General features: G+C 45.0%; 1 protein-coding gene across 3 annotated transcripts in view; it reads left to right on the top strand.

The window, feature by feature from the left end:
- Positions 1-27,294, top strand: part of mcf2a (MCF.2 cell line derived transforming sequence a) — a 177,637-nt gene that overhangs the window by 69,036 nt on the left and 81,307 nt on the right. For 2 of the 3 annotated variants that reach the window (XM_059651320.1, XM_059651319.1), the window contains exons 5-6: positions 23,684-23,803; positions 26,301-26,417. In XM_059651320.1, the coding sequence (XP_059507303.1) occupies positions 23,684-23,803; positions 26,301-26,417 (237 nt within the window). Of the gene's footprint in view, positions 1-4,478; positions 4,801-23,683; positions 23,804-26,300; positions 26,418-27,294 lie in introns of those variants that run through there. The other variant, XM_059651321.1, reaches the window with a different exon arrangement.

The raw sequence follows: 27,294 nt of genomic DNA, 5'->3' as shown, positions 1-27,294 counted from the left end.
CTGGCCATTTTTATATCAAGATGCACAAAGTGCTTCATTGGAAATGAATAACGACTAGGCAGCAGGTTTGCACAAACAATATTCCATTCACAACTACAATCATAATCTAAAGTAATTAATTGGATTTGAAAACTAAAAGGTGCTATTAGCACCCCACTGGGATATGAATTGCAAAACAATCTCTGCATAAAATGCCATAAATAAATGTCCCAATTAATCATCTATTACAAAAACAGAAATAATGACATAATGCAAAAAATGGACACCTGCCAGTCAATCCATTGTTGGCAATCATTGAAGAATGTTGGCTAGGACACTTTCTTCATTTTATAACTAGTATTATGGACCAGACCAAAGCCCCTCAAAATTAATTAACAAGATAGTCTAGATCTTAAATTTTTTTTATTGTAAAGGCAAGTGTAAGGCATGCGTTCCAGATGAAATTCAATTGGTCAAACTGTCGACTTTAAGCAAAACACACTTTATTTTTCCACTAGTTAAAACATAGACAATATGAAAAAGAAAGAAAATAATTGGCCTATCTGTAACCTTACTGAAATGCTCAACAAAATAATATATATATATATTAACTACTACTAATTAACTGTTTCAATATAGTAACATCCCACAAACATACACTTCACAAAAGGCAAAGTCAGTAAAACAGATCGTCTCACATGCAGCAGGAAGAGAACCCCAGCGTTTAGCTGTGACAGAGAGAGGAATAAGAGCATCAACATCCACCTTAAAACCGTGTAGCCATTACCTCCCCTGTATGTAACCATTACAATTGCTGAATCCCCCACTATCTACTGTCTAAAGGTTACCATTGACTGGAAACTCAACTAAACTAACCTTATAAAAATATGCTGACAAGAGCAGGCCAGAAGCAAGAATTATGTGAGAGGTAACTCACCTCCTGATTGCCCAGAGTATGTCCACTGTCTACAAGGCACAAGTCATGAGTGTGATGGAATACTCCCCACTTGCTTGAATGGATGCAGACCCAACAACACTCGGGAAGCTCAACACCATCCAAGACAAGGCAGCTCCACTTGATTGACACAGTATCAACCATCTTAAATATTCGCTTCGTTCACCACACATGCACAGTGGCAGCAGTGTGTACCACAGAAGCAGGAAATCATACAGTACAGACAAACTCTTTAGCCATCCAGTCTGTACCAAAAATATACTGCCACCTACACTAGCCCTACGTTCCATCATGGGCCCAAGGCCTTGAATATTATAACATCCAAGTACTTTTTAAAGCTTTTGAGGTTTCCCTTCTCAACTACCATCCTCGACAGTACATTCCAGTGACCCACCACCCTCCAGCTGAAAAAGTTTTTCTTCAAATCTCCTCTAAACCTCCTGTTTTCAGCTCAAAATGATGCCCATCATATTGATCCTTCAAATAAGGGGAGCAGTTGTTTCCTATCTACCCTGACCTCAAAATCTAATACACCTCTTTTAGGTGTCCCCTCAACGTTCTCTGCTGAAAACAACCTGAACTTTTCCAGGCTCTCTGCATCGCTGAACCTCTCTATCCCAGGCAACATTGTGGTGAATCTCCTCTGTACCACTCCAATGCAATCACATCCTTCCTGTAATGCAGTGACCAGAACTCCCATAGCTAAACTACTGCATCCCATGTAGCATCCCAGTGAATCCCCATCTACAATGCACACTGAAATGACTCATTGAGACTTCTCAGGTAACACCTTTAAAACTCATGACTTCTCCCATTTAGAAGGACAAGGACAATGTCAGAAGTCACACGACACCAGGTTATAGTCCAACAGATATATTTGGAATCTTTCAGATTGCTGCCCATTTTGCAAGAACAGCAGATACTTGGGAATATCACCCCCAGCAAGTTCTCCTCCTGGCCACTCACCATCCTGACTTGGAAACATATCACTGTTCCTTTGCTGTTGCTGGGTCAGAATGCTGAACTCACTTTGAAGTAGCTTTTTACTACACTGCAGTGGCCCGAGAAAGTGGCTGACCATCACATTCTCATGGATTAAGGATCTGGCAACAATTGCTGAGCTAGTCAGTGATGCCCACATCTCGTGAAAGAATCTGGAAAAATCCCATACTGACCTTTTCGTAACTGTGATAACAAAGTGTGGAGCTGGATGAACACAGCAGGCCAAAGCAGCATCTCAGGAGCACAAAGGCTGACGTTTCGGGCCTCAATCCTTCATCAGAAAAACGTTTTTCTGATGAAGTGTCTAAGCCTGAAACATCAGCTTTTGTGTTCCTAAGATGCTGCCTGGCCTGCTGTGTTCATCTAGCTCTACACTTTGTTATCTCAGATTCTCCAGCATCTGCAGTTCCCATTATCTCTTTTTGTAACTGTGTTGGCTTTGAGCTTATTTAAGGCTTAAAGTGGCTAATTTTAATTCTAACATCACATATAAATCTTGCCAGTGTCAAATATTACCAGGGAAAACTAACAGTGTGTTAATATTTTGCTATTATCAAAAACAATCCCTAATGTGCCTCCAGTCCCTAGTGTAAATGTCAAAGCCTAATCAGTACAGAGGACATATGTATGCAGACTGATGATGTCAAAGTTACAAATGCCACTGCTGTTCATGATGTTGAGAATGTTTAGAATCCTTATGATGATGTTTCCCTGCTGTATGCATCCATTTAGTAACTGTGACCAGGGCCTGAGATAGTGTTATTCTGAGGAAAAGAGACAGAGAAGGCTCTAGGGTTTAAAGCACAGATTTCCTTGTGACTGGCAGGTTGAGTGTGGGAAGAAATGTAGATTCCGAAGATTTATCAAGTATTTAAGTGAATGTTTCGGAAGAATTGACTGGTGTGGTAGAGAGTGAATCTTTGAAGATCAAGGTGTGTTGTGCTAACTGTGGGAACCCCAACAGGAACAGATACTAAAACTGGTGCTGTTGATATGAACATTTTCAATGACATGTGAACCCTATTAACAAATCCTATATTAACAGTTAAATGAATCTGTTAACTCACTGATTGGGCTCATTTTATTCAATAGAAGAGGCTAGGTCTATTAACTTGAAACACGAGATATAAATATGGAATGTGAATAAAGAAACTTTCCATGCACGTTTCAGCAACTGCTAAGCTCAAATTCTTTATAATTTTTTTTCAATAGAGACCTGGAGGTTAACATAGTGTACCTGACACTGACTGTGTGAGGTTCTAACATAGAAATGATCGCAGATTATCTGAAATATTTTTCCAATCAACTTGGTCAGAGATGATAATAAAACACCTTGGAGCACAATAGGACTTAAACCCAGGCCTAAAGGTAGGGGCTCTACCATCACACAACAATGATCCTCATGACCTGAGAGAAAGGCATTGTTCTCATTTGTTGTCACATTATCATTAGTCCTTGTCTGGCTGGGGGAACAGTGCAGGTACTGGACTGATAATGGAGATGTGCAGCTTTATCTTCTGGAGGGGTCATGAGTTCTATTCGCACCACAAAAGCTAGTGGATTTTTAAATTCAATCAATAATATCCAGAATTGAAAGTTGGTCTTCGTAATAACAAGAAAATTGATTACACATCAATCCAACGCTTAACAATTGGTTTACCATTGCCCCATGAGGGGAGAAATTCTGCCACCCTTACCTACATGTGACTCCAGAGCCACAGCAATGTGGTTCGCTCTCAATTGTCTTTTACTTAATTCACTCATGACATTGCTTGGCCATCCCTAGTTGACCTTGACCATGACTTGCCAACTGCCAGTTTGAATTAGCTGTAGCAGTCAAGGGAGAGACAGTAGCCTCGTGGTATTATCACTGGGCTGTTAATCCGGAGATGCAGATAACATTCTGAGGATCTGGGTTCAAATCCTCCCACAGCAGATGGTGGAATTTGAATTTGATAAAATATCTGGAATTAACAATTTAATGATGGCCATAAATCAATTGTCAGGGGAAAAAACCCATCTGGTTCACTAATGCCCTTTAGGGGAGGAAACTGCCATCGTTACCTGGTCTGGCCTACGTGTGACTCCAGACCCACAGCAATGTGGTTGACTCTTAACTGCCGTCTGGGCAATAAACGCTGCCTGGCCAGTGACATCCTCGTCCCATTAATGAACAAAGGAAAGAAAGTCAGTGCACTGTACCCTCTCAAATAGCACCAACAAGTCATTCAGCTGAGGGCAGTTGGAGGTGGGCAAGAAATACCAGTCTTTGCCATTGATACCCACATCCCTAGAAAGAATGAAGTTGTAGATATTTAGAAAATATCAGCCAATGCAATTTAAACGTTAAGGATAGTAAGTAATAGCGAGTTTTTTTTTAGTAAGTTCATGCCTGGGTTCTCATTCTGCCGTTAAATGTGAGGCATTGTAGTGTTTATAGAATAATGTAGGCAATTGTTTGCAAGTTACTACAAATGAGTAGTAACTGTCGGAGTGAGATAGCACAGTACAGGTAGGACATTCCTCTTGAAGCAAACTACGATATGTGTGTCTGTGTGAACACTGCTGCTTTAAAACTGGCATCAGTGCTGTAGGGAACGGCTCCCTGTGTGAGGATTGTCCGGATTGAATAGATCGCGAGAACGTGTTGGTTAATAAATTGAAATTAACCACGGGAGCCGGTGGGACTGAAATAAATGCAGGCAGGATTTTGTCATTCTCAGTCAGACATCGGAGCTGGGCGGCAGGTGAGCCTGGAGTACCAACCCCCAGGCAGGGCTAGGATCTCACGCTCGACAGGACGGTAAATAGAGATGTCAGGAGCAGATCTTCAAATAAGCAACGCGAAGTCTAAGAAAAATGCGGTAAGGGCCTTGTGCAGCTAACCCTGTTCCCCGCGCACAGTCCCAGTTTCACAAGGAGAGGGACTGCGGCACTGAGTCCTGCACACACGCACACACAGACTGAGCGCTGGTGTAGCAGAAAGTAACAGCTGCTGGAACCGCATTGACTGCTCATTCATGTCCCTGAGCAGGACGACAGCTGAGCTGAACTGGAATTATTAAGAAGGCACCTCTTCTACATGGGTTCTGGAGAGGTGTCCGTTTTGTTTTGTTTCCTGTGTGTGAGTGTGTGTTTGAGGTGCTGGCAGATTAACTCACTGTGCTGTAACATTGAATTTTGAACCTTTAACTCATGCTTGGAAACACTGCAATGGCCCAAGGTTTTAACAGTCGCTAAATTGGTCATATTCCTGCATAGTTACCTGCTCCTCCTCTGGACAGGACAAATGCAGGAGGCTTTTTGTTTTGTTTTTACGTCCTTTGTTTATCTCTCTGGCTAAATTGCATGCAAAATTGTGATGGGTTTAATTCCCATCTCTGCCTCCTCCAAACGTGCCAGGAGAGTTCTGGATCAGAAGGTTGTGGGTTTGGTTCCCACTCTGAAATCCTGAGAGTAAGGTCCGGTGTGCTAACTGAGGGACTGCTGGACTGTCAGATGGACCAATGGAAGTGAGGCTTTGTCTGCTGTCTCAGGTGGTCATTCTGGAACCCGTGGCAGAGTTTGAAGAAGAGCAGGGGACCACCCTCTCCCTCCTGTCCTCACCAATACTGATCTCTTAATCAAAATCTTTAATCAGTGAGCCCATTAACAGTCTGGTGTTTGTGGGATCTTGCTGTCCATAAATTGGCTTATGGGCTTGTCAGCGTTTGCCCATCAACTGTACAATTTGTAGCATCATACGATTTTGAGAAGGAGTTGATATAGCGCTCGGTTCTAATGGGATGGAAGGATATGGAGTTTGCACGTTCTCGCTGTGTCTGCGTGGGTTTCCTCTCGATGCTCCAGTTTCCTCTCACAGTCTAACGATGTGCAAGTTAGGGTGGATTGGCCATGCTAAATTGCCTGTCGTGTTCAGGGATGTGAAGATGAGGTGGGTTATGGGGGTGCAGGTCTGGGTGGGATGCTTTTGTTGGGCTGAAGGGCCTGTTTCCCCAATGTAGGCATTCTATGATATGGGCGGAAAATATGGGAATAGGCTATTGAGTTGAATGATCAACCATGCTCATAATGAATTGTAGAGCAGGTTTGAAGGGCCGAGTGGCCTACTCCTGCACTTATTTCCTATATTTCTGTATACTCTACATGACTTCAGGATGCCCTGAAATCTTTTATAAATGCAGTGTAGACGACAATTCCTTCACATTATTAAGTTCATATGGTATTGAGTGGGTTGTTGCAGGTAAGAGTGATTGGTTGTGAGAGTAACCATGGAAACTACTGGAACATTTTGGTTCTTGTTTCAAGGGATTTGGAGTATAGAGAGGAGCATGAATTGCTCTTCTTTGGAACCCTGCACCTCAGGCAAAAACCATATTTTTGGAGAATGTGCAGGCCAATTTCCCCAGAATGGCAATGGGCTGAATTATTAAGCGTGGATTATGTTAGCACAGTTTGTAATCCCACGAGTTTAGAGGGTGGAGAGAGGATCTGACTGGGGGTTGGTGGGGGTGGGTTAACATTTATAAGGGTTTGACGGACAGATTAAGAGAAACAGTTGCCTTCAAGGGGGACAACACCGAAGACATGTAATCTTAAACGTGTAGAATGAGTTTGTTCAGGAGTGACACGAAGAAACATTCTCTTACATAAATATTAGAGTCAGTCAGGAACTCCCTCCTGCAAAAAAGAAGGGATTTGGGGTGGGGGGGGGTGAGATTTCAGGATTGCGATCAGTAGATTTTTGTTGGAATGGGATATCAATGGCTATGGAATAAAGGCTGGAAGATGGAGTAAGAATGTAAAGTTCTGGGAATACTTATCTGGTCTGAAAGGTCATCTGTTTAAAATATGGACTGGTTCTCTCTATGTGGGGGCTGCTGAATATTCATGAAGTTTTGGTGAAGAGAGAAAGTGAATGTTTCAGACAAATGATGTTTCTGACCTGAATATTCCTAGCATTTTCTGGTTTTGCTTTGGATTGTCATCTTCTGCAGGGTGTTGTGGGAGGTGTAAAGGAATGTAGCAGAATTATTGCCAACAGCTGCCGTCTGAAAGCGAGTCAAAGTGTATAGAGGCAGGACTTTATTTTATTCTTTATTCATTCACCGGGTGAGGGTATTGCTGACCAGGCAGCATTTATTGCCTGTTCCTGATTGCCCAGAGGGCAGTCAAGAGTCAGCCACATTGCTGTGGGTCTGGAGCCACATGTAGGCCAGACCAGGTAAGGATGGCAGCTTCCTTCCCTAAAGGGCATCAGTGACCCAGATGGGTTTTTCCTGACAATTGAGAACAGATTCATGGTCATCATTAGATTCCTAATCCCAGATATTTATTAAATTCAAATTCCACCATCTGCTTTGGAGGGGGATTCGAACCCAAGTCACATTATCTGGGTCTCTTGAGTATCAGTCCAGCAATAATACCACTGGGCCATTGCCTTTCCCTAACTGATCCGAAATAGTCAAACTCTGTGTTAGGTCTGGAAGATTACAAAACATTTCATCGCAAAGTGAGATCCTCAGTGGAATTTCACTGAAGGTCTTCAGGAGGCCAGGGATAGGGGTCAGGGAAGGCAAATAGAGTTGGATACAGATCAACCATAATCTTATTGAATGGCAGCCAGCTATAAGGGGTGGAATGGACTGCAGTGGCTGCAGCAGGCAGCTCACCAACATTTTCCCAGGAGTAGTTGGGGATGGGTCATAATTTCTGGCCAAGCCAGCGGTGTTCACATTTCATAAAGAAATAATAGAGAAAATATCCTACTTAAAACCATCCATTACCACAAACATGTCTGCTTCTAATAATATTTCATCAGTATCTTCCTTGTTTAGTAAACACTGATAGAATGAATTCACTAAGATGTTTAATCTCTGACTCTGCTGCTCAACATAAATAAGTCTTTTTGTCACTAATAGGACTGATGGTGCCTTTTACAACCCATTCACTACTTACACAATGATAGAAGATTTTTGAATGAATTGTTTCTTAATTGCCATTCTGATCTCTCATTTTCTCTCAGTCTTATCACTTCCCTTCATCTTCTGGCTCAGCTTTTCACATTTAGCATGCTTCTTTTGTGGTAGGCATCATATCCCATCATGGAGTGGCACAGTGCCCCAGTGGTTAGCACAGCTGCCTTGAAAGGCAAGGGACCCAGGTGCAATTCCACCCTCAGGCGACTGTTTGTGTGGAGTTTGCACATTTTCCCCATGTCTGTGTGGGTTACCTTTGGGTGCTCCAGTTTCCTCCTGCAGGCTGGGTGGATTGGCCCTGCTAAGTCATACAGTGTTCAGAGATTTGTAGGTTAGATGGGTTATGAGGGATGGGCCTGGATGGGATGCTCTGAGGGGCAGAGTGGACTTGTTGTGCTAAAGGGCCTGTTTCCAGACCGTGGGGATTCTATGATATGCTTTGTTCACATGTTTGAGCTACTTGATGATGTACAGTGCTGCAAGAAATTAAAATTTCACTCATATTATACTGTGCGAATAATATGTAATGCCATTGCCATTATGTATGTGACACTGTTCTCCTGAGATTTTTAAGCATAAGTGAAATGCATTATTCAACATGACATTATACCTTCACAATTTCACCCACATCCACATGTCTCGCCTTTGTAAAGCAATTCAAAGTCCAAAAATAAGACAAGTAATAGGTCTTATAAAGGTAACATTGACAAAATCCTCCAAGACCATAGGATTGCTTCGTCGTCAGAGATGGGGGTGGAGGGCTGACAACTACTAGTGGTTTAACCTGAGGATCTCCATGCCTCAGGTAAGGGGAGAGGTTGAGAAGGAGAGTCCTTTATGGTGAACTCAGCTGGTTTAAGAATTGAACCCATACTGTTAGTATCACTCTGCATCACAAATCAGCCATATGAGTTATTCAACACCTTGGTTATCCGCTATATTTTCCTGCAGGCTCACACTGAGAATGTTGCCTAGGTAGCGCTCTCTCTCTCTCTTTCTCTTTCATCTTGACATTGATGAGTAAAATTTGATTAGTGACTGACCCTTCGTACCCCTCCCAGCAGAAATAATTTAGTTGATATAACAATAATGTTGCAACTGTTCAGCTGTGAGAAACAACTGATTCCGGTCTTTGCTAGAATTAGTGTTCTCAGTTTTTCAGATTGCCAGCATCTGTGCCATTTTGTGTTTTTAGTTTAACCCTGAGCTATAGGTAGCAGGAAAGGTGGGTGAGGGTAATGCAGTTGATGTGGTGTACGTGGACTTTGAAATGATGCTCAATACAATAAACCTGAGAGAAAAGTTAAAGTTCATGGAAACATCATGGATACGAAATGGCTGAAGAATAGGAGCCAGACAGTAATGGGGTAATAGGTATGTTTTAGGCCAGAGGAAGATTTGTTTTGGACTTCCCCACAGATTGGGACCCTTGCTTTTTCTGATGTAAGTGAATGATCTGGATCATGGTGTGCAGGGCACTGTTACAAAATCTGCAGATTTTTTTTATTTGTTCAGGGGATGAGGGCATCACTGGCCAGGCAGCATTTATTGCCCAGCCCTAATTACACAGAGGGCAGTTCAGAGTCAACCACATTGCTGAGGACCTGGAGTCACATGTAGGCCAGACCAGGTAAGGATGGCAGTTTCCTTCCCTCAGGAGGATTGATGAACCAGATAGGGCTTTCCCCCCAACAATTGACAATGGATTCACGGTCATCATTAGATTGTTAATTCCAGATATTTATTGAATTCATATTCCACCATCTGGCATGGTGGGATTCAAACCCGGGTCCCCAGAATGATATCTAGGTCTCTGCTTTAACAGTTCAGCAATAATACCACTAGGCCATTGCCTCCCCAGATGTGTGATGAGAAGAACTTTGTAGAGTTTCAAAAAGGCATTGTTGAGGTGCTGCAGTAGACAGAGCTGGCAGAGGTTCAACACTGGGATGTGTGAGGTAGTCCATTTGAAAGAAAGAACATTGAGAGACAGTACAAAATAAAGAGTTACATTCTAGAGAGTGGGCAGGTATGGAGAGAACTGGATGTATCATTTAAATATATCATTCAAAATAACATGCCAGGTAGAGAGAAGTGTTAATAAAAATCCAGTATTCATTAATAGGACCATGGAGCACAAAAGCAGGGAGGTGATGCTGAACTTATTAAATCTCAGGAGTATCATGTACAGTTCTGGGTATCACTCTTTCTGGAAGAGGCAACACATGGGAGAAAGTGTGGAATAGTTTACAAGAATGGTTCCAAAGTTCCTTGGTCATTCTTTACCCAAACTCCCCCTGTGCCACCACCAACATACACTCACCTGACTCTGTGTCTTAAATTCATCAATTTTCCTGAGAGGGATCTCTATAATTGAAATGGGAACTGCACCTATTGGTGGAGGAACATGAACTAGAGGGTGCAGATTTGAAGTAATTAACAGAAGAAATGATTGAAAACCCAGTCTAGCCTCTATGTGACATCATACATCAAAGCTTAGCTACTCTCTGAAGTTGTTCTGGATCAAAAGAGGAATGCCATTTCTTATCCCATTGATTTTTGTATCAATTTTAAATCATTCAGTGGTGACTTTTTGATGAGATTAATAATAAAGGTTATTTATTCTCTCGCAATTCCAAGCTTTTGGTGAGACCACATTTTGAAGTACTGAGAGCAGTTTTAGTCCCCTTACTTGAGGACAGATATTTTGGTGGAGGCAGTTCAGAGAAGATTCAACAGGATAATTCCCAGTATGAAGGATTTGTCGAATGAGCAAAGGCTAAACACAATGGGATGCTAACCACTGAAGTTTAGAAGAATGAGAGGTCATCATTGAAACATATGGGATTCTTAATGGGCTTGACAGGGTAAATGTGAGAAGATGTTTCCATTCATAGGAGAGTCAAGGACCAGAGGGCACAGTCAGAATTAAGGGGCATCGGTTTCAGACTGAGATGAGGGGGAATTTTTTTTCTCTCAGAGGATTGAGAGTCTCAGCAACACCTTTCCACAGAGAGCTGTGGGGGTAGAGTCCTTGAATATATTTAAGACCTTGTGTATAGGTGGATTCTTAATCAGAAGAAGAATCAAAGATAACAGGGAAAAGGCGGGAAAGTGAACGTGAGGAATGTTTGATCAGCTGTGGTACAGTTAAATGGTAGAGCAGGCTTGAGGGGTTGAATGGCCTGCTCCTATTTCCATTTCTGAATATTATGGATGTCATCTACCTTAGTGTACACTCAGAATTAAGGATTACCAATTTGGTCCTGAAATGAAGAAAGATTTCTTCTCTCAGAGGTTTGAGAATCTTTGGAACTCCTTACCAAGGAGACCTGCGGGTCTGGAGTCCTTGTGTATATTTAAGTTTGAGGTAGATTCTTGATCATTCGGGAATCAAGGATAATGGGGAAAATGCAGGAAGGTGGATGTGAGGAGTGTTGGATCGACCACGATCCTATTGAATAAAGGAGCAGGATTGAGGAACCAAATGGCTTACTTCTGTTCCAGTTCCTTATGGTTTTATAGTCTTGGATGAAGGGGTCAGCCATTTAGGACCGAGGTTAGGAGAAACCTATTTTCTGGGACCGTTGTGAATCTGTAGGATTCTTTGTCAGAGTGCCATTGAGGCTGGGCCGTTAAATATGCTCAAGGCTGAGATAGATAGGTTTTCTATCCGGAAGGGAATTGAAGGTTAAAAAACAGAAGTTGCTGGAAAAGCTCAGCAGGTCTGGCAGCATCTGTGCAGAGAAATCAGAGTTAACACGTGGCTACAGGGATGGTGCAGGAGGGAGGGTTTTGGATTCTTGGATAATTGGGGCTCTTTCTGGGGTAGGTGGGACCTCAACAAGCAAGATGGTCTTCACCTGAACCAGAGGGGTACCGATATCCTGGGGGGGAAATGTGCTAAGGCTATTCGGGTGGGTTTAAACTAATTCAGCAGGGGGATGGGCACCAAAATTGTAGTTCGACTATAGAAAAGGTTGAGAGTAGGGTGGTCCAAAATAAAGTTTCAGGGAAGCAAGATGGCACCGGCAAGCAAGAAGTTGGTTTGAAGTGTGTCTACTTCAATGCCAGGAGTGTCCGGAATAAGGTGGGTGAACTTGCAGCATGGATTAGTACCTGGGACTTCGATGTTGTGGCCATTTCGGAGACATGGATAGAGCAGCGACAGGAATGGTTGTTGCAGACTCCGGGATTTAGATGTTTCAGTAAGAACAGAGAAGATGGTAAAAGGGGGGCAGGTGTGGCATTGTTGGTCAAGGACAGTATTACAGTTGCAGAATGGATGTTTGGGGACTCGTCAACTGAGGTAGTATGGGCTGAGGTTAGAAACAGGAAAGGAGAGATCACCCTGTTGGGAGTTTTCTCTAGGCCTCCGAATAGTTCCAGAGATGTAGAGGAAAGGATAGCAAAGATGATTCTCGATAGGGTAGTTGTCATGGGGGACTTCAACTTTCCAAATATTGACTGAGAACACTATAGTTCGAGTACTATAGATGGGTCAGTTTTTGTCCAGTGTGTGCAGGAGGGCTTCCTGACACAGTATGTAGATAGGCCAACAAGGGGCGAAGCCACATTAGATTTGGTACTGGGTAATGAGCCTGGCCAGGTGTTAGATTTGGAAGTAGGTGAGCACTTTGGTGATAGTGATCACAATTCTGTTATGTTTACTTTAGTGATGGAAAGGGATAGGTGTATACCAGTGGGCAAGAGTTATAGCTGGGGGAAAGGCAATTATGATGAGATTAGGCAAGATTTAGGGAGCATAGGATGGGGAAGGAAACTGCAGGGGATGGGCACATTAGAAATGTGGAGCTTATTCAAGGAAAAGCTCCTGTGTGTCCTAGATAAGTACGTACCTGTCAGGCAGGGAGGAAGCTGTAGAGCGCGGGAGCCGTGGTTTACTAAGGAGGTGAAATCTCTGGTCAAGAGGAAGAAGAAGGCTTATGTTAGGATGAGATGTGAAGGCTCAGTTAGGGCACTTGAGGGCTAAGAAGTAGCCAGGAAAGACCTAAAGAGAGAGCTCAGAAGAGCCAGGAGGAGACATGAGAAGTTGTTGGCAGATAGGATCAGGGTAAACCCTAAGGCTTTCTATAGGTATTTAAGGAATAAAAGAATGACGAAAGTAAGATTAGGGCCAATCAAGGACAGTAGTGGTAAGTTGTGTGTGGAGTCAGATGAGATAGGGGAAGCGCTAAATGAATATTTTTCAAGAGTATTCACTCTAGAAAACGACAATGTTGTCGAAGAGAATACTGAGATACAGGCTAATAGACTAGGAGGGATTGAAGTTCACAAGGAAGAGGTATTAGAAATCCTTCAGAGGGTGAAGATAGATAAGTCCCCTGGGCCGGATGGGATTTATCCTCAGATCGTCTGGGAACCAGGGAGAAGATTGCTGAGCCTTTGGCATTGATCTTTAGCTCGTCATTGTCTACAGGAATAGTGCCAGATGACTGGAGGATAGCAAATGTGGTTCCCTTGTTCAAGAAGGGGAGTAGAGACAACCCTGGTAATTATAGGCCAGTGAGCCTTACCTCAGTTGTTGGTAAAGTGTTGGAAAAGGTTATAAGGGACAGGATTTATAATCATTTAGAAAAGAATAAATTGATTAGGGCTAGTCAGCACGGTTTTGTAAAGGGAAGGTCGTGCCTCACAAACCTTATTGAGTTCTTTGAGAAGGTGACCAAACAGGTAGATGAGATTAAACCGGTTGATGTGGTGTATATGGATTTCAGCAAGGCGTTCGATAAGGTTCCCCACAATAGACTATTGTACAAAATGCAGAGGAATGGAATTGTGGGAGATAAGCAGTTTGGATCGGAAATTGGCTTGGTGAAAGAAGACAGAGGGTGGTAGTTGATGGGAAATGTTCATCCTGGAGACCAGTTACTAGTGGTGTACCGCAAGGGCCGGTGTTGGGTCCACTGCTGTTTGTTATTTTCATAAATGACCTGGATGAGGGCGTAGAACATAGAACATAGAACATAGAACATAGAACAGTACAGCACAGAACAGGCCCTTCAGCCCACAATGTTGTGCCGACCATTGATCCTCATGTATGCACCCTCAAATTTCTGTGACCATATACATGTCCAGCAGTCTCTTAAATGACCCCAATGACCTTGCTTCCACAACTGCTGCTGGCAACGCATTCCATGCTCTCACAACTCTCTGCGTAAAGAACCTGCCTCTGACATCCCCTCTATACTTTCCACCAACCAGCTTAAAACTATGACCCCTCGTGCTAGCCATTTCTGCCCTGGGAAATAGTCTCTGGCTATCAACTCTACCTATGCCTCTCATTATCTTGTATACCTCAATTAGGTCCCCTCTCCTCCTCCTTTTCTCCAATGAAAAGAGACAAGCTCAGTCAACCTCTCTTCATAAGATAAGCCCTCCAGTCCAGGCAGCATCCTGGTGAACTTCCTCTGAACCCTCTCCAAAGCATCCACATCTTTCCTATAATAGGGCGCCCAGAAGGATGGGTTAGTAAATTTGCAGACGACAGTAAGGTCGGTGGAGTTTTGGATAGTGACGAAGGATGCTGTAGGTTGCAGAGAGACATAGATAAGCTGCAGAGCTGGGCTGAGAGGTGGCAAATGGAGTTTAATGCAGACAAGTGTGAGGTGATGTACTTTGGTAGGAGTAACCGGAATGCAAAGTACTGGGCTAATGGTAAGATTCTTGGTAGTGTAGATGAGGAGAGAGATCTCGGTGTCCATGTACACAGATCCTTGAAAGTTGCCACCCAGGTTGACAGAGCTGTTAAGAAGGCATACAGTGTTTTAGCTTTTATTAATAGAGGGATCGAGTTCCAGAGCCAAGAGGTTATGGTGAAGCTGTACGAAACTCTGGTGCGGCCGCACTTGGAGTATTGCGTACAGTTCTGGTCACCGCATTATAAGAAGGATGTGGAAGCTTTGGAAAGGGTACAGAGGAGATTTACTAGGATGTTGCCTGGTATGGAGGGAAGGTCTTACGAGGAAAGGCTGAGGGACTTGAGGCTGTTTTCATTAGAGAGAAGAAGGTTGAGAGGTGACTTAATTGAAACATATAAAATAATCAGAGGGTTAGATAGGGTGGATAGGGAGAGCCTTTTTCCTAGGATGGTGATGGCGAGCACGAGGGGGCATAGCTTTAAATTGAGGGGTGAAAGATATAGGACAGATGTCAGACGTGGTTTTTTTACTCAGAGAGTAGTAAGGGAATGGAACGCTTTGCCTGCAACGGTGTAGATTCGCCAACTTTAGGTACATTTAAGTCGTCATTGGCCAAGCATATGGACGTACATGGAATAGTGTAGGTTAGATGGGCTTGAGATCGGTATGACAGGTCAGCACAACATCGAGGGCCGAAGGGCCTGTACTGTGCTGCAATGTTCTATGTTCTATGTTAGCGTTTCAGGTTGAGTGGCCCTTCTTCAGAGCGGCCTGAAATAGTAATGCACAGATTTCTCTCCACAGATGCTGCCAGACCTGCTGAGTTTTTCTCACAACTTCTGTTTTTGTTTCTAATTTACAGCATCCGCAGTTCTTATGGTTTGTTTAGGGAGCTGAAGATTGTGGGGAAGAGAAAGGAAAGTGCAGTGGGGGACCATCAGATCAGCCGTGATCTCGTTAGCTGTGCAGACTCGATGGGATTTATTACCTACTTCGACTCTATGCATCATGGTCTAATAAAGTATTTTTCAAATAAGTTTGTGTCGTTATTGTTGAGTCCATAAACTGCATTGTGATCAAACAGCTTTGAGATTTAAATAAAAAATGAAAGAACTGTGGATGCTGTAAATCAAAGACAAAAACAGAAGTTTGCTAGAAAAGTTCAGCAGGTCTGGCAGCATCTGTGGAGAGAAAAATTTACCTGGTCTGCTTGAATGAGAAAACCGTCTTCCTACAGTGAAGGGTTCATAATGTCTGTTCACTTTCAGCTGCCACAAGTTGAGTTTATGACCTTCCCTGTTGTCAAACGTGCAGCAATGAAGCAGAAACCATAAGAACTGCGGATGCTGTAAATTAGAAACAAAAGCAGAAGTTGCTGGAAAAGCTCAGCAGGTCTGGCAGCATCTGTGGAGAGAAATCCATGCAGTTAACATTTCGGGCTGCTCTGAGGAAGGGCCACTCGACCCGAAACGTTAACTCTGATTTCTCTGCACAGATGCTGCCAGACCTGCTGAGCTTTTCCAGCAACTTCTGTTTTTGTTGAGGACGCTGTAAATCAGGAACAAAAACAAAGTTGCTGGAAAAGCTCCGGAAGTGTGGCAACATCTGTGAAGGAAAGAAACAGAATTAACATTTTCGTCCGGTTCTGAGGAAGGGTCACCGGACCTGAAACATTAACTCAGTTTTATCCTTCACAGATGCTGCTAGACCTGCCAAGCTTCTCCAGCAATGAAGCAGCCAGTTTGGAGATTCTGTGATTGTGTTAGACCATCCTTAAACAAAGACAGGTGTAAATGTCTGCACTGAATTGGATATTTGTTTGAGGTGTCAGTTGTATGTATCACCTGCCAAAGGTGACATGATTAGCAGTATTCATTTTAATGAGTGGTTTGTATCCAGTTTTTAAAAGTATCGATTGAAATCTCATAATATCACATTTTTTATAAATGACATGACATTTTATTCATTAACAGGGTGTGGATGTTGCTGGCCAGGCAGCATTTATTGCCTATCCCTAGTTGCCCAGAGGGTAATTAAAACTCAACCACATTGCTGTGGGTCTGGAGTTACATGTAGGCCAGATCAGGTAAAGATGGCAGTTTCCTTCCCTAAAGGGCATTTGCGGACCAAAAGGGTTCTTTCAACAATGAATTCATGATCACCGTCAAAATCCCAGAATTTTAGTGAATTTAAGTTCCACTGTCTGCCATGGTGGGATTCAAACCTGTGACCCCAGAACATTACCCACGTCTCTGGATTAACGGTCTAGCAATAATACTAGTAGGACATCAGCTCCATGTTGCTGGGTTTAAATGGAGCCACATATAGTTTGACCAGAGCTCTGTGTTTGAATGGTGCCCCGTATCGTTCAATCATTACCGTCTTGTGATTTTAACTCCCTAACCAAAAAGCTTTTGAATTGTCACAAAAAGCCAGCAGGCTCCCAAAATTATTCCTGGAAGGAAATCTGTTATCCTTACTCAGTCTGGGGTTAGCTGAGACTCCAGAGCCTCAGAAACAAGGCAGCCTTCAGAAGGGACCCCATTAGCAGTAAATCATGTCAAACCTGCTACAACACAAGTCCCTACTATTACCTGGATAGTAGGAGCTGCCAATGCTGGAGAATCTTTTCCAGATAGACTTAACAATAGCGACACAAACTTATTTGAAAAATACTTTATAAGATAACACAGTGTGAAGCTGGATGAGCACAGTCAGCCAAACAGCATCAGAGGAGCAGGAATGTTTGATGTTTCGGGTTATGTCCCTTCTTCAGAAATTTTCACACCGTGTTATCCCCCACTATTACCTTCCAAGGAGTACAGAGGACAGCCAATAAAGCATTCAGTAAAGTGACACCCACACCCAAAACTGGAATAGAATAGGGCACATGCCCTTGGAGAATTTAAGCGCTAGCAGGTCGGAGACAATTTGTTTAATATACAGTGTTTTTGACAGTGATCTCTTCATGAGTCTATGGTGTGGCTCAGAGCTGGTGTAAATTCTCGGAAGTAATTTATATTGATGTGTATATTCTGTCAGTAATTTACACCAAAAAGTTCCCACTCAATCAGTTATATATTCTACTTACCCGATATTTCTAAGGGAATCATCTTTAAGCATGAAATTCCAAGTAACTGCTGATGAAATGTGTGTAAGACAATTGGTACGAAATTCCTCTCTCTGCTATTTAAATTGTTCCATTAGCTCATCTGAAATAAATCAATTGATGCTTTGGTTTTTTAAATGTCACAATAACATTTGATATGTGGTGTTCAGGTGGTAGGAGACAACATTGTCAATGGTAATTTCTTTGCTATTGAATCTACTGGTGTGTTTATACATACTGGAATCATGTGTGTCACAGTTCACTCAGAGTAAGCACTTTGACATGTGTGTTGTGTCTGAAGTTATGGTTAGTGTCATGACCCACTTGGTAAAACAGTATGATACTCAAGCCGTGATAATGGGAACTGCAGATGCTGGAGAATACAAGATAATAAAATGTGAGGCTGGATGAACACAGCAGGCCCAGCAGCATCTCAGGAGCACAAAAGCTGACGTTTCGGGCCTAGACTCTTCATCAGAGAGGGGGATGGGGAGAGGGAACTGGAATAAATAGGGAGAGACGGGGAGGCGGACCGAAGATGGAAAGAAAAGAAGATCGGTGGAGAGGAGAGTATAGGTAGGGAGGGGATAGGTCAGTCCAGGGAAGACGGACAGGTCAAGGAGGTGGGATGAGGTTAGTAGGTAGGAGATGGAGGTGTGGCTTGGGGTGGGAGGAAGGGATGGGTGAAAGGAAGAACAGGTTAGGGAGGCAGAGACAGGTTGGACTGCTTTTGGGATGCAGTGGGTGGAGGGGAAGAGCTGGGCTGGTTGTGTGGTGCAGTGGGGGGAGGGGATGAACTGGGCTGGTTTTGGGATGCGGTGGGGGAAGGGGAGATTTTGAAGCTGGTGAAGTCCACATTGATGCCATTGGGCTGCAGGGTTTCCAAGCGGAATATGAGTTGCTGTTCCTGCAACCTTCGGGTGGCATCATTGTGGCACTGCAGGAGACCCATGATGGACATGTCATCTAAAGAATGGGAGTGGAAGTGGAAATGGTTTGCGACTGGGAGGTGCAGTTGCTTATTGCGAACCGAGCAGAGGTGTTCTGCAAAGCTGTCCCCAAGCCTCCGCTTGGTTTCCCCAATGTAGAGGAAGCCACACCGGGTACAATGGATGCAGTATACCACATTGGCAGATGTGCAGGTGAACCTCTGCTTAATATGGAAAGTCATCTTGGGGCCTGGGATAGGGGTGAGGGAGGAGGCCCCAAGATGTGGGATACTGCATCCATTGTATCCAGTGTGGCATCCTCTACATTGGGCAAACCAAGCGGAGGCTTGGGGGCCACTTTGCAGAACACCTCTGCTCGGTTCGCAATAAGCAACTGCACCTCCCAGTCGCAAACCATTTCCACTCCCCCTTCCATTCTTTAGATGACATGTCCATCATGGGCCTCCTGCAGTGCCACAATGATGTCACCCGAAGGTTGCAGGAACAGCAACTCATATTCCACTTGGGAACCCTGCAGCCTAATGGTATCAATGTGGACTTCACCAGCTTCAAAATCTCCCCTTCCCCCACCGCATCCCAAAACCAGCCCAGTTCGTCCCCTCCCCCCACTGCACCACACAACCACCCCAGCTCTTCCCCTCCACCCACTGCATCCCAAAACCAGTCCAACCTGTCTCTGCCTCCCTAACCTGTTCTTCCTCTCACCCATCCCTTCCTCCCACCCCAAGCCGCACCTCCATCTCCTACCTACTAACCTCATCTCGCCTCCTTGACCTGCCCGTCTTCCCTGGACTGACCTATCCCCTCCCTACCTCCCCACCTATACTCTCCTCTCCACCTATCTTCTTTTCTCTCCATCTTCGGTCCGCCTGCCCCTCTCTCCCTATTTATTCCAGAACCCTCACCCCATCCCCCTCTCTGATGAAGAGTCTAGGCCTGAAACGTCAGCTTTTGTGCTCCTGAGATGCTGCTAGGCCTGCTGTGTTCATCCAGCCTCACATTTTATTATCTATGATACTCAAGCCCCACTACTCCTGGGTTCATTACAAAGATTTCATTAAAAATTCATCAAATCACTTAAATTCCCCAATTTATCTGTTGGAGGACTCAGGTTAACAGAAAATACTGATTGGGTTTTTGTACATATCCAGAAATCTCCATTTATTGTAAATAATTCAGTTCTAACCACAGGAAAACAAAATCTGCTAGCTTGAGCTGTGTCCCCTGACTGAACCCCTTAACACAAACACAAACACACATGTGCGCACACACACATAATTTGCATGTTCGGGGAGGAGGGAACAATATTGGGGAAACAAGTTCAATAGCACCAGTGCAGAGGATTCAATGAGGGGTCCGCTCTGCTTCTTTCAAGTCTGTCTCCTTATTTCCAGATCTTTCCAGCTCTTTGCCGAAGACACAAACAGTTGACACATTGAATGTTCAGACTTTCCATAAGACCGTAAGACCATAAGACATAGGAGTGGAATTAAGGCCATTCGGCCCATCAAGTCCACTCCGCCATTTAAATCATGGCTGATGGACTTTCAATCACTGATGAGACACAACAACTTATAGCAAATGTTAGGAGTTATTTTTCAGCCCGTTATTATTTCACTGCAATGAGAAACAGGTCAAAAATCATACAGCACCAGGTTATAACCCAACAAGGTATGGAAGAAGAAATCAGACTCTGCAAGCTTATGTCTTCAAATATTCCTGTTGGACTATAACCTGGTGTTGTGTGATTTTTTTGACCTTGTCCACCCCAGTCCAATCACCACCACCTCCACACAATGAGAAAAAATGAGAGATCCTGTCTCTTTCAGTCTGGAGACCTTCTTCCTCTGTACTGTCCACACTCTTATTTACTCTCCAATCAGGAAGTTATTATCATGCTAATGATGCCTAGCCTGTGCAACTAGTGCTGATAGTAAAACAAGTCAACAGTTTGTCTCTGGGCAAACCTTGTTCTATACACTCACCCACAATGGTGTGGCATCTCATTCATTTTCCCCCATTGCCTGGACAAGGCACAATGAGTCCTCATTTTTTAAAACGTGCAGCAACTTCTTCCAGCGCTCTTGGTTTAAAACAGTTTGGTTCCCATTTGGACTGCAATCTAAAATGGAGAAACATAAATAGATGTGATCTTTGCAAGGGTGATGTTAGAGGCTTCAACATTCTCAACAACGAGGGCTGGCCACTATATTCTCTCTCAAACAAAGTTTTTGGAAAAGCTCAGCAGGTCTGGCAGCATCTGTGGAGGAGACAACAGCTAATGTTTCAAGTCTGGTGATCCTTCCTCAGAACTGGTGGTGACTGGGAAAAAGTCACTTTATATGCAGAAAGTAAGGAGTAAACAACAGGATAGGGCCCAAAGAGAGAGAAAGACAGTTGGACAGACAAAGGATCAGGCTGGGACACTGAATAGTTATTAATGGGGACTGTTAGTGACTAGCAACAGCGGGAGTGTAGTAGCAGGCTATGTAGTAACAAGGCCTGGTGTGTGGGGTGGGGGGTGTAGAGACATGGGAAGTTTAGGCCTTAAAATGATTGAACTCAATATTGAGTCCGGAGGGCAGTAGGGTCCCCAAGCGGAAAATGAGGTGTTGTTCCTCCAGCTTGCATTGGGCTTCACTGGAACACTGTAGCAAGCTGGAGACACAGATATTAGCCAGGGAGCAGGGTGGTGCATTGAAGTGGCAGGCAACAAGGAGTTCAGGGTCTTTTTTGCGATCAGAACGTAGATGTTCTGTGAAGCGGTCGCCAAGTCTATGTTTTGTTTCCTCAATGTAGAGGAGACCACAGTGTGAGCAGCAAATGTGGGAAGACTAGATTCCTGGAAGTGCAGGTGAAGTGTTGCTTCACCTGGAAGGTATGTTTGGGCCCTTGGATACTGGGGAGGGAGGAGGTAAATGGGCAGGTGTTGCACCTTCGCCAGTTACAGGGGAAGGGGCTGTAGGGCTCTGGGGAGGTGGTGGGGATGAAGGAAGTGTGGACCAGGGTGTCCCGGAGGGAACGGTCCCTATGGAAGGCGGACAAGGGAGGGGAAGGGAATATGTGCCTGGTGGTGGCATCTTGCTGGAGGTGGCAGAAATAGCATCTGATGATCTTCTGACAATAGACAATAGGTGCAGGAGTAGGCCATTTGGCCCTTTGACCCAGCACCACCATTCATTATGATCATGGCTGATCATCCACAATCCGTATCCTGTTCCTGCTTTATCTCCATAACCCTTGATTCCACTATCTTAAAGAGCTCTATCCATCAATGGACAATAGACAATAGGATGTGGATACTGGTGGGATGGTAGGTAAGGACAAGGGGAACCCTATCGCTATTGCGGAAGGAAATAGAAGGGGTAAGGACAGAAGTGCGAGAGATGGATCAGATCCGATTGAGGGCCCCCTTGACAATGGAGCTGGGGAATCCTCGGTTGAGGAAGAATGTGAACATTTCAGAGGCTCCCTTGTTAAGGTTGGCCTCATCTGAACATATGCAACAGAGACAGAGGGAGAGGGAGAGGGTGAGTTAGAGACAGAGAGGGGGAGGGCTGTCATACTGCGCTGAGCCTTCGTGTTGTTCAAAATTTCTCCTTGGCTGTGATATTTATCCTCCATGTTTCTGGTGATTGGCACAATTCACAATGTGGGGACAGAAGCTTCAGTGGCAGACAGTGTGATGTGGTTGAGGTTAAGTATGTTTTTCCATCTTGTTGGTTCCCTCACCACCTGCCACAGACCCAGTACACTGTGTTGTCCAAGTGTAGTTCAGCATTGAAGAGTACTCATTCATCAACTGAAGGAAGCATGGGGTACAGTGTGATCAGCAGGAAGTTTTCTTGCCCATAATTAACATAATGCCATGAGACTTCCAGGGATCTGGAATAAGTGTTGATAATTCTAGGGCAACTCCCTACCAACTGTTGCTGTAGGCCGCCTGGACCATAGACCTGCACTGTAATAGACACCATGAAGGAGAGTCTTTCTTTGGTAAACTAAGCAGCTTGCTCAGCCATTTCAATGGGGTCACTGGATCAAAATCCAGGAATTCCCTGGATGTGCGTTTGCTCGCTGAGCTAGAAGGTTACTTTTCAGACATTTCGTCACCATTCTAGGTAACATTATCAGTGAGCTTCTGACGAAGCGCTGGTGTTATGTCCCGCTTTCTATTTATCTGGTTAGGTTTCCTTGGGTTGGTGATGTCATTTCCTGTTCTTTTTCTCAGAGGATGGTAGATTGATTTGGAGCCAATGTGTTTGTTGATGGAGTTCCGGTTGGAATGCCATGCTTCTCGGAATTCTCGTGCGTGTCTCTGTTTGGCTTGTCCTAGGATGGATGTGTTGTCCCAACCAAAGTGGTGTCCTTCCTCATCTGTATGTAAGGATACGAGTGATAGTGGGTCATGTCTTTTTGTGGCTAGTTGATGTTCATGTATCCTGGTGGCTAGCTTTCTGCCTCTTTGTCCAATGTAGTGTTTGTCACAGTTCTTGTAAGGTATTTTGTAGATGACGTTCGATTTATTTGTTGTCTGTATAGGGTCTTTTAAGTTCATTAGCTGCTGTTTTAGTGTGTTGGTGGGTTTGTGGGCTACCCTGAAGCCAAGAGGTCCGGGTAGTCTGGCAGTCAATTCAGAAATGTCTTTGTAGGCGAGAGTGGTTATGGTTTCTGGGCCCGTTTTGTCTGTTTCTTTTGGTTTGGAATTCCCTCCTTAAGGGCATTGTGGATCTCCTACGGCACATGGACTGCAGCAGTTCAAGAAGGCAGCTCACCACCGCCTTCTCAAAGGGCACTTGGAGATGGACAATAAATACTGGCCTAGTCAGCATTGCCCATGAACTTAAGGCATGTTGGTTTGGCCCATGTCATGGTGGGAGTACTGGCATCCTGTATGGGTTAGTGTGAATCTCACTGGGTCAGCTTGCTTGCTGCGGGATCTATTGGTGCTCTTACTTAACCTTTCCATTCATCCAGGAATTTGCTCGGAATCATCGGGGACTGAGTTATTTGTGAGAAATGAATGTTTTCCATCTGGTTCCCTATAGGCCACGTGTCCGGAAAATCTGCAGCTGGTGCTGGTCCTGCGCCCCACCGGATTCTTCCAGCGTGCTATCTCTGACATAAGCTTCCGATTCAATCAGGATGACTTTATCCTGAAACTCCCAGTAAGTAGTAATCTGCCCTCTACCAATAAAGGATATTCTATTCTATTCTATTCTACCTCCTGGTTTCCCATTTCTCTCTCTTTCTCATGTTTCTTCTCTCTCTGTGAGTCACTCTCTGTGACTCCCTCCTTCCTTCCATGCCTTCGCTGAGTGTATTATTCTCTTTTCTCTCTTTCCCACACTGATTCTCTTCCACTCTTTTCCTCTCTCCCTCTGTGCCTGCCTCTCCCTCTCCCTCCACCTCTGTCCCTCCACCTCTGTCCCTCCACCTCTGTCCCTCCGCCTCTGTCCCTCCACCTCTCACTCCCCCTCTGTCCCTCCCTCCCCCTCTCCCTCCCCCTCTCCCTCCCCCTCTCCCTCCCCCTCTCCCTCCCCCTCTCCCTCTCTGTCTCTCTCCCTCACCCTATCCTTCTCCCTCTCTGTCCCTCTCCTTCTCTGTCCCTCTCTCTCTCTCTCTCTCTCTCTCCCTCCCTCCCTCCCTCTCTCTCTCTCTCTCTCTCTCTCTCTCTCTCTCTCTCTCTCTCTCTCTCTCCCTCCCTCCCTCCCTCCCTCCCTCCCTCTCTCTCTCTCTCTCTCTCTCTCTCTCTCTCTCTCTCTCTCTCTCTCTCTCTCTCTCTCCCCCCTCTCCCCCCCCTCCTCTCCCTCTCCCCCCCCTCCTCTCCCTCTCCCCCCCCCTCTCTGCCTCTCCCCCTCTCTGCCTCTCCCCCTCTCTGCCTCTCCCCCTCTCTGCCTCTCCCTCTCCCTCTGTCTCTCTCCCTCTGTCTCTCCCTCTCTCCCTCTCTCCCCCTCTCCCCCCGCTCTGCCTCCCCCTCTCCCCCTCCCCCTCTGTCGCTGTCTCTCCCTCCCTCCGTCTCTCCCTCTTGTTCTCCCTCTGCGTCTCCCTCTCTCCCCCTCTCCCCCTCTCCCTCCCCCCTCTCCCTCTGTCTCTCCCTCTCCCTCTCCTCCCTCTCCCTCTCCTCCCTCTCCCTCTACCCCTCCCCCTCTCCTTCTCCCACTCCTTCTCCCACTCCTTCTCCCACTCCTTCCCCCTCCCCCTCCCCCTCCCCCTCTCTCTCTCTCTCTCTCTCTCTCCCCCTGTCCCCTTCTCCCCCTCTCCCTCTCCCTCTCCCTCTCTCTCCCCCTCTCTCTCTCTCTCTCTCTCTCTCTCCCCCCCTCTCTCTCTTTCCCTGTGTGTGCCTCTCTCTCTCTCTCTCTCTCTCGCTCTCTCTCTCTGTCTGTCTGTCTGTCTCTGTCTCTCTCTCTCTCTCTCTCTCTCTCTCTGTGTCTCTCTCTGTCTCTGTGTGTGTCTGTCTATCTGTCTCTCTCTCCCTCTCTCTGTGTGTGTGTCTGTGTCTCTCTCTCTCTCTGACTCTCTTCCCCCCCCCCCCCCCCCACACCCCCACTCTGTTTCTCCACCTCCCTATCTTGTCCTCTCTCTGTCTCTGAGAGATACAGCATGGAAAGAGGTCCTTTGGCCCTTCAGATATCTGCCTCTTCTCACACCATTTTCCAGCACTTGTTTGTTGTAGTGTTTCAAGATTATCCTGTATGTACTTTTCAAAAGTTTTTTTTTGAGTCCCTGTTCTAAGCTTTTAGACATTAAGTTCCCCTACCCCTGAGTATCCTCTCGACGTCTGTCACCCTGTCAATGCCCTTCATAGCTTTGTACATCTCTATCAGGCCCCCTCCTCAGCCTTCTCTGCTCTTGCTAAAATAACCCCAGCCTTTCCAATCTCTCCTCATAGCTAAACTGCTCCATCCCAGGCAACATCCTGGTGAATCTCCTGTGTACCCACTCCAGTGCAATCACGTCCTTCCTGTAGTGCAAAAATTTTCTGATGAAGGATATAGGCCCAAAACGTCAGCTTTTGTGCTCCTAAGCTGCTGTTTGGCCTGCTGTGTTCATCCAGCTCCACACTTTGTTATCTCTTACTTCTACAACTTGCCTGGTTTTGTTTCCTAAAACTAAGTCCAGCAATGCACCTCCCTGTATCTCACCCTTTTTTCTGTGCTCTCTCTGAATCCTTTTTTCTGTCACTTTCGCTTTCTCTATCTCAATTTCCCACTATGTGTCTCTGCCTTTGTATCTTGTCCTTTCTCTGTGACCTCTCTGTGTCTTTCCTTCAGTCTATTGTTTTCTGTCTCTCTCTCTGTTTCTTCAGAAGACCAACTTGCCTTTCTTAACCTCATATCCTTACATAAGGACATCCTGGAGTGCTTTACAGACAATAAGGTGCTTTCTAAATGCAGCCACAGCTGTAATATGGCTGTGTTATTAATATGATTGGAGCCAAATTTCTCTTCCCTTTAACTTCAAAGTATCACCCACATTGCATGGTGACGATGCATCTGAAGTTACATTATTGGCCATGAGTCACTTTCGGGATATCGGAGGTCATGAGAGAAATTGTGTCTTCTTTGTGCTGATGAATTTCCATGTTGTGTTGAAGGTAAGAGTTCCTTCCTGATTGTGTGTGTGTGTGAGAGTGAGAGCTGGCTATCTCTGCTTTCCGTGCAGGTTGTTATGCTGAGCTCGGTTACTGAGTTATTGAAGTATATCGATGAAACCCACTTGACACACGAATTTGGCGGCACGCTTGATTACCATCATAATGAGTGGATCCTGTTCCGAACGGTGAGTATGGCACATTGTCGGTGTCATGTAATCATGATGTCAGCAAGAATCTCACTCAAAACTGCCTTAAACCGGTATGTGGCCAGGTCTATAGTGGGATCTGTAGATTGTCACCAAGAGGGAATTTAGGGGAGCATTCATTGTCCAGAAACTGGTGAGAATGTGGGCTCACTAGCACAGGAAATAGATGAATCAACTAGACCACAAGCCACAGGAACAGAAGTATGCCATTCATCCCAACGAGTCTCCTCTGCTGCTCAATGAGATCATGGCTGATCTGCTAGTCCTCAGCTCCACTTTTCAGCACTTTCCCACAACCTTTGATTCCCTTATTGATTAAAAATCTGATTATCTCATCCTGGATTATATATGTAGTGACCCAGTCTGTGGTAAGGAATTCCACAGATTCAGTCCCCTCTGAGAGAAAAAATTCCTTCTCATCTCCTTGTTAAATGTGTGATTCCTTACTCTGGGATGATGCCTTCTGGCCCTAGACTCTCCCACAAGGGGAAACAAACTCTCCACACCTACCCTGTCAAGCCCCCTCAGAATACTGAACATTTGTATAAGTTTTCCTCTTATTCTTATGAACTCCAATAAATACAATCCCAATCTAGGGCTGGATTTTGCAGACACCCTCCTGTTGGAGAGGTGTATCAATAGGTGCAGGGAACACTGTTTGACAAAAAAAATCTACCCTAACCTGTCCCCTATGTGAGAGCACCGAAACCGGTAACCTCCAGCCCCAACCTCAGCCCCCATCCTCACCTCTACCCTACCCTCACATCTACCCTCGCCTCTACCCTACCTTCACACCTACTGTCACATGAGAGAGAAACAGTTTCAGATCAAATATAACTCTTCAGAATAATCCGGG

The sequence above is a fragment of the Stegostoma tigrinum genome, chromosome 15, assembly GCF_030684315.1.
Source record: "Stegostoma tigrinum isolate sSteTig4 chromosome 15, sSteTig4.hap1, whole genome shotgun sequence".
NCBI lineage: Eukaryota > Metazoa > Chordata > Chondrichthyes > Orectolobiformes > Stegostomatidae > Stegostoma > Stegostoma tigrinum.
This window is presented reverse-complemented; position numbering and strand designations above follow the sequence as displayed.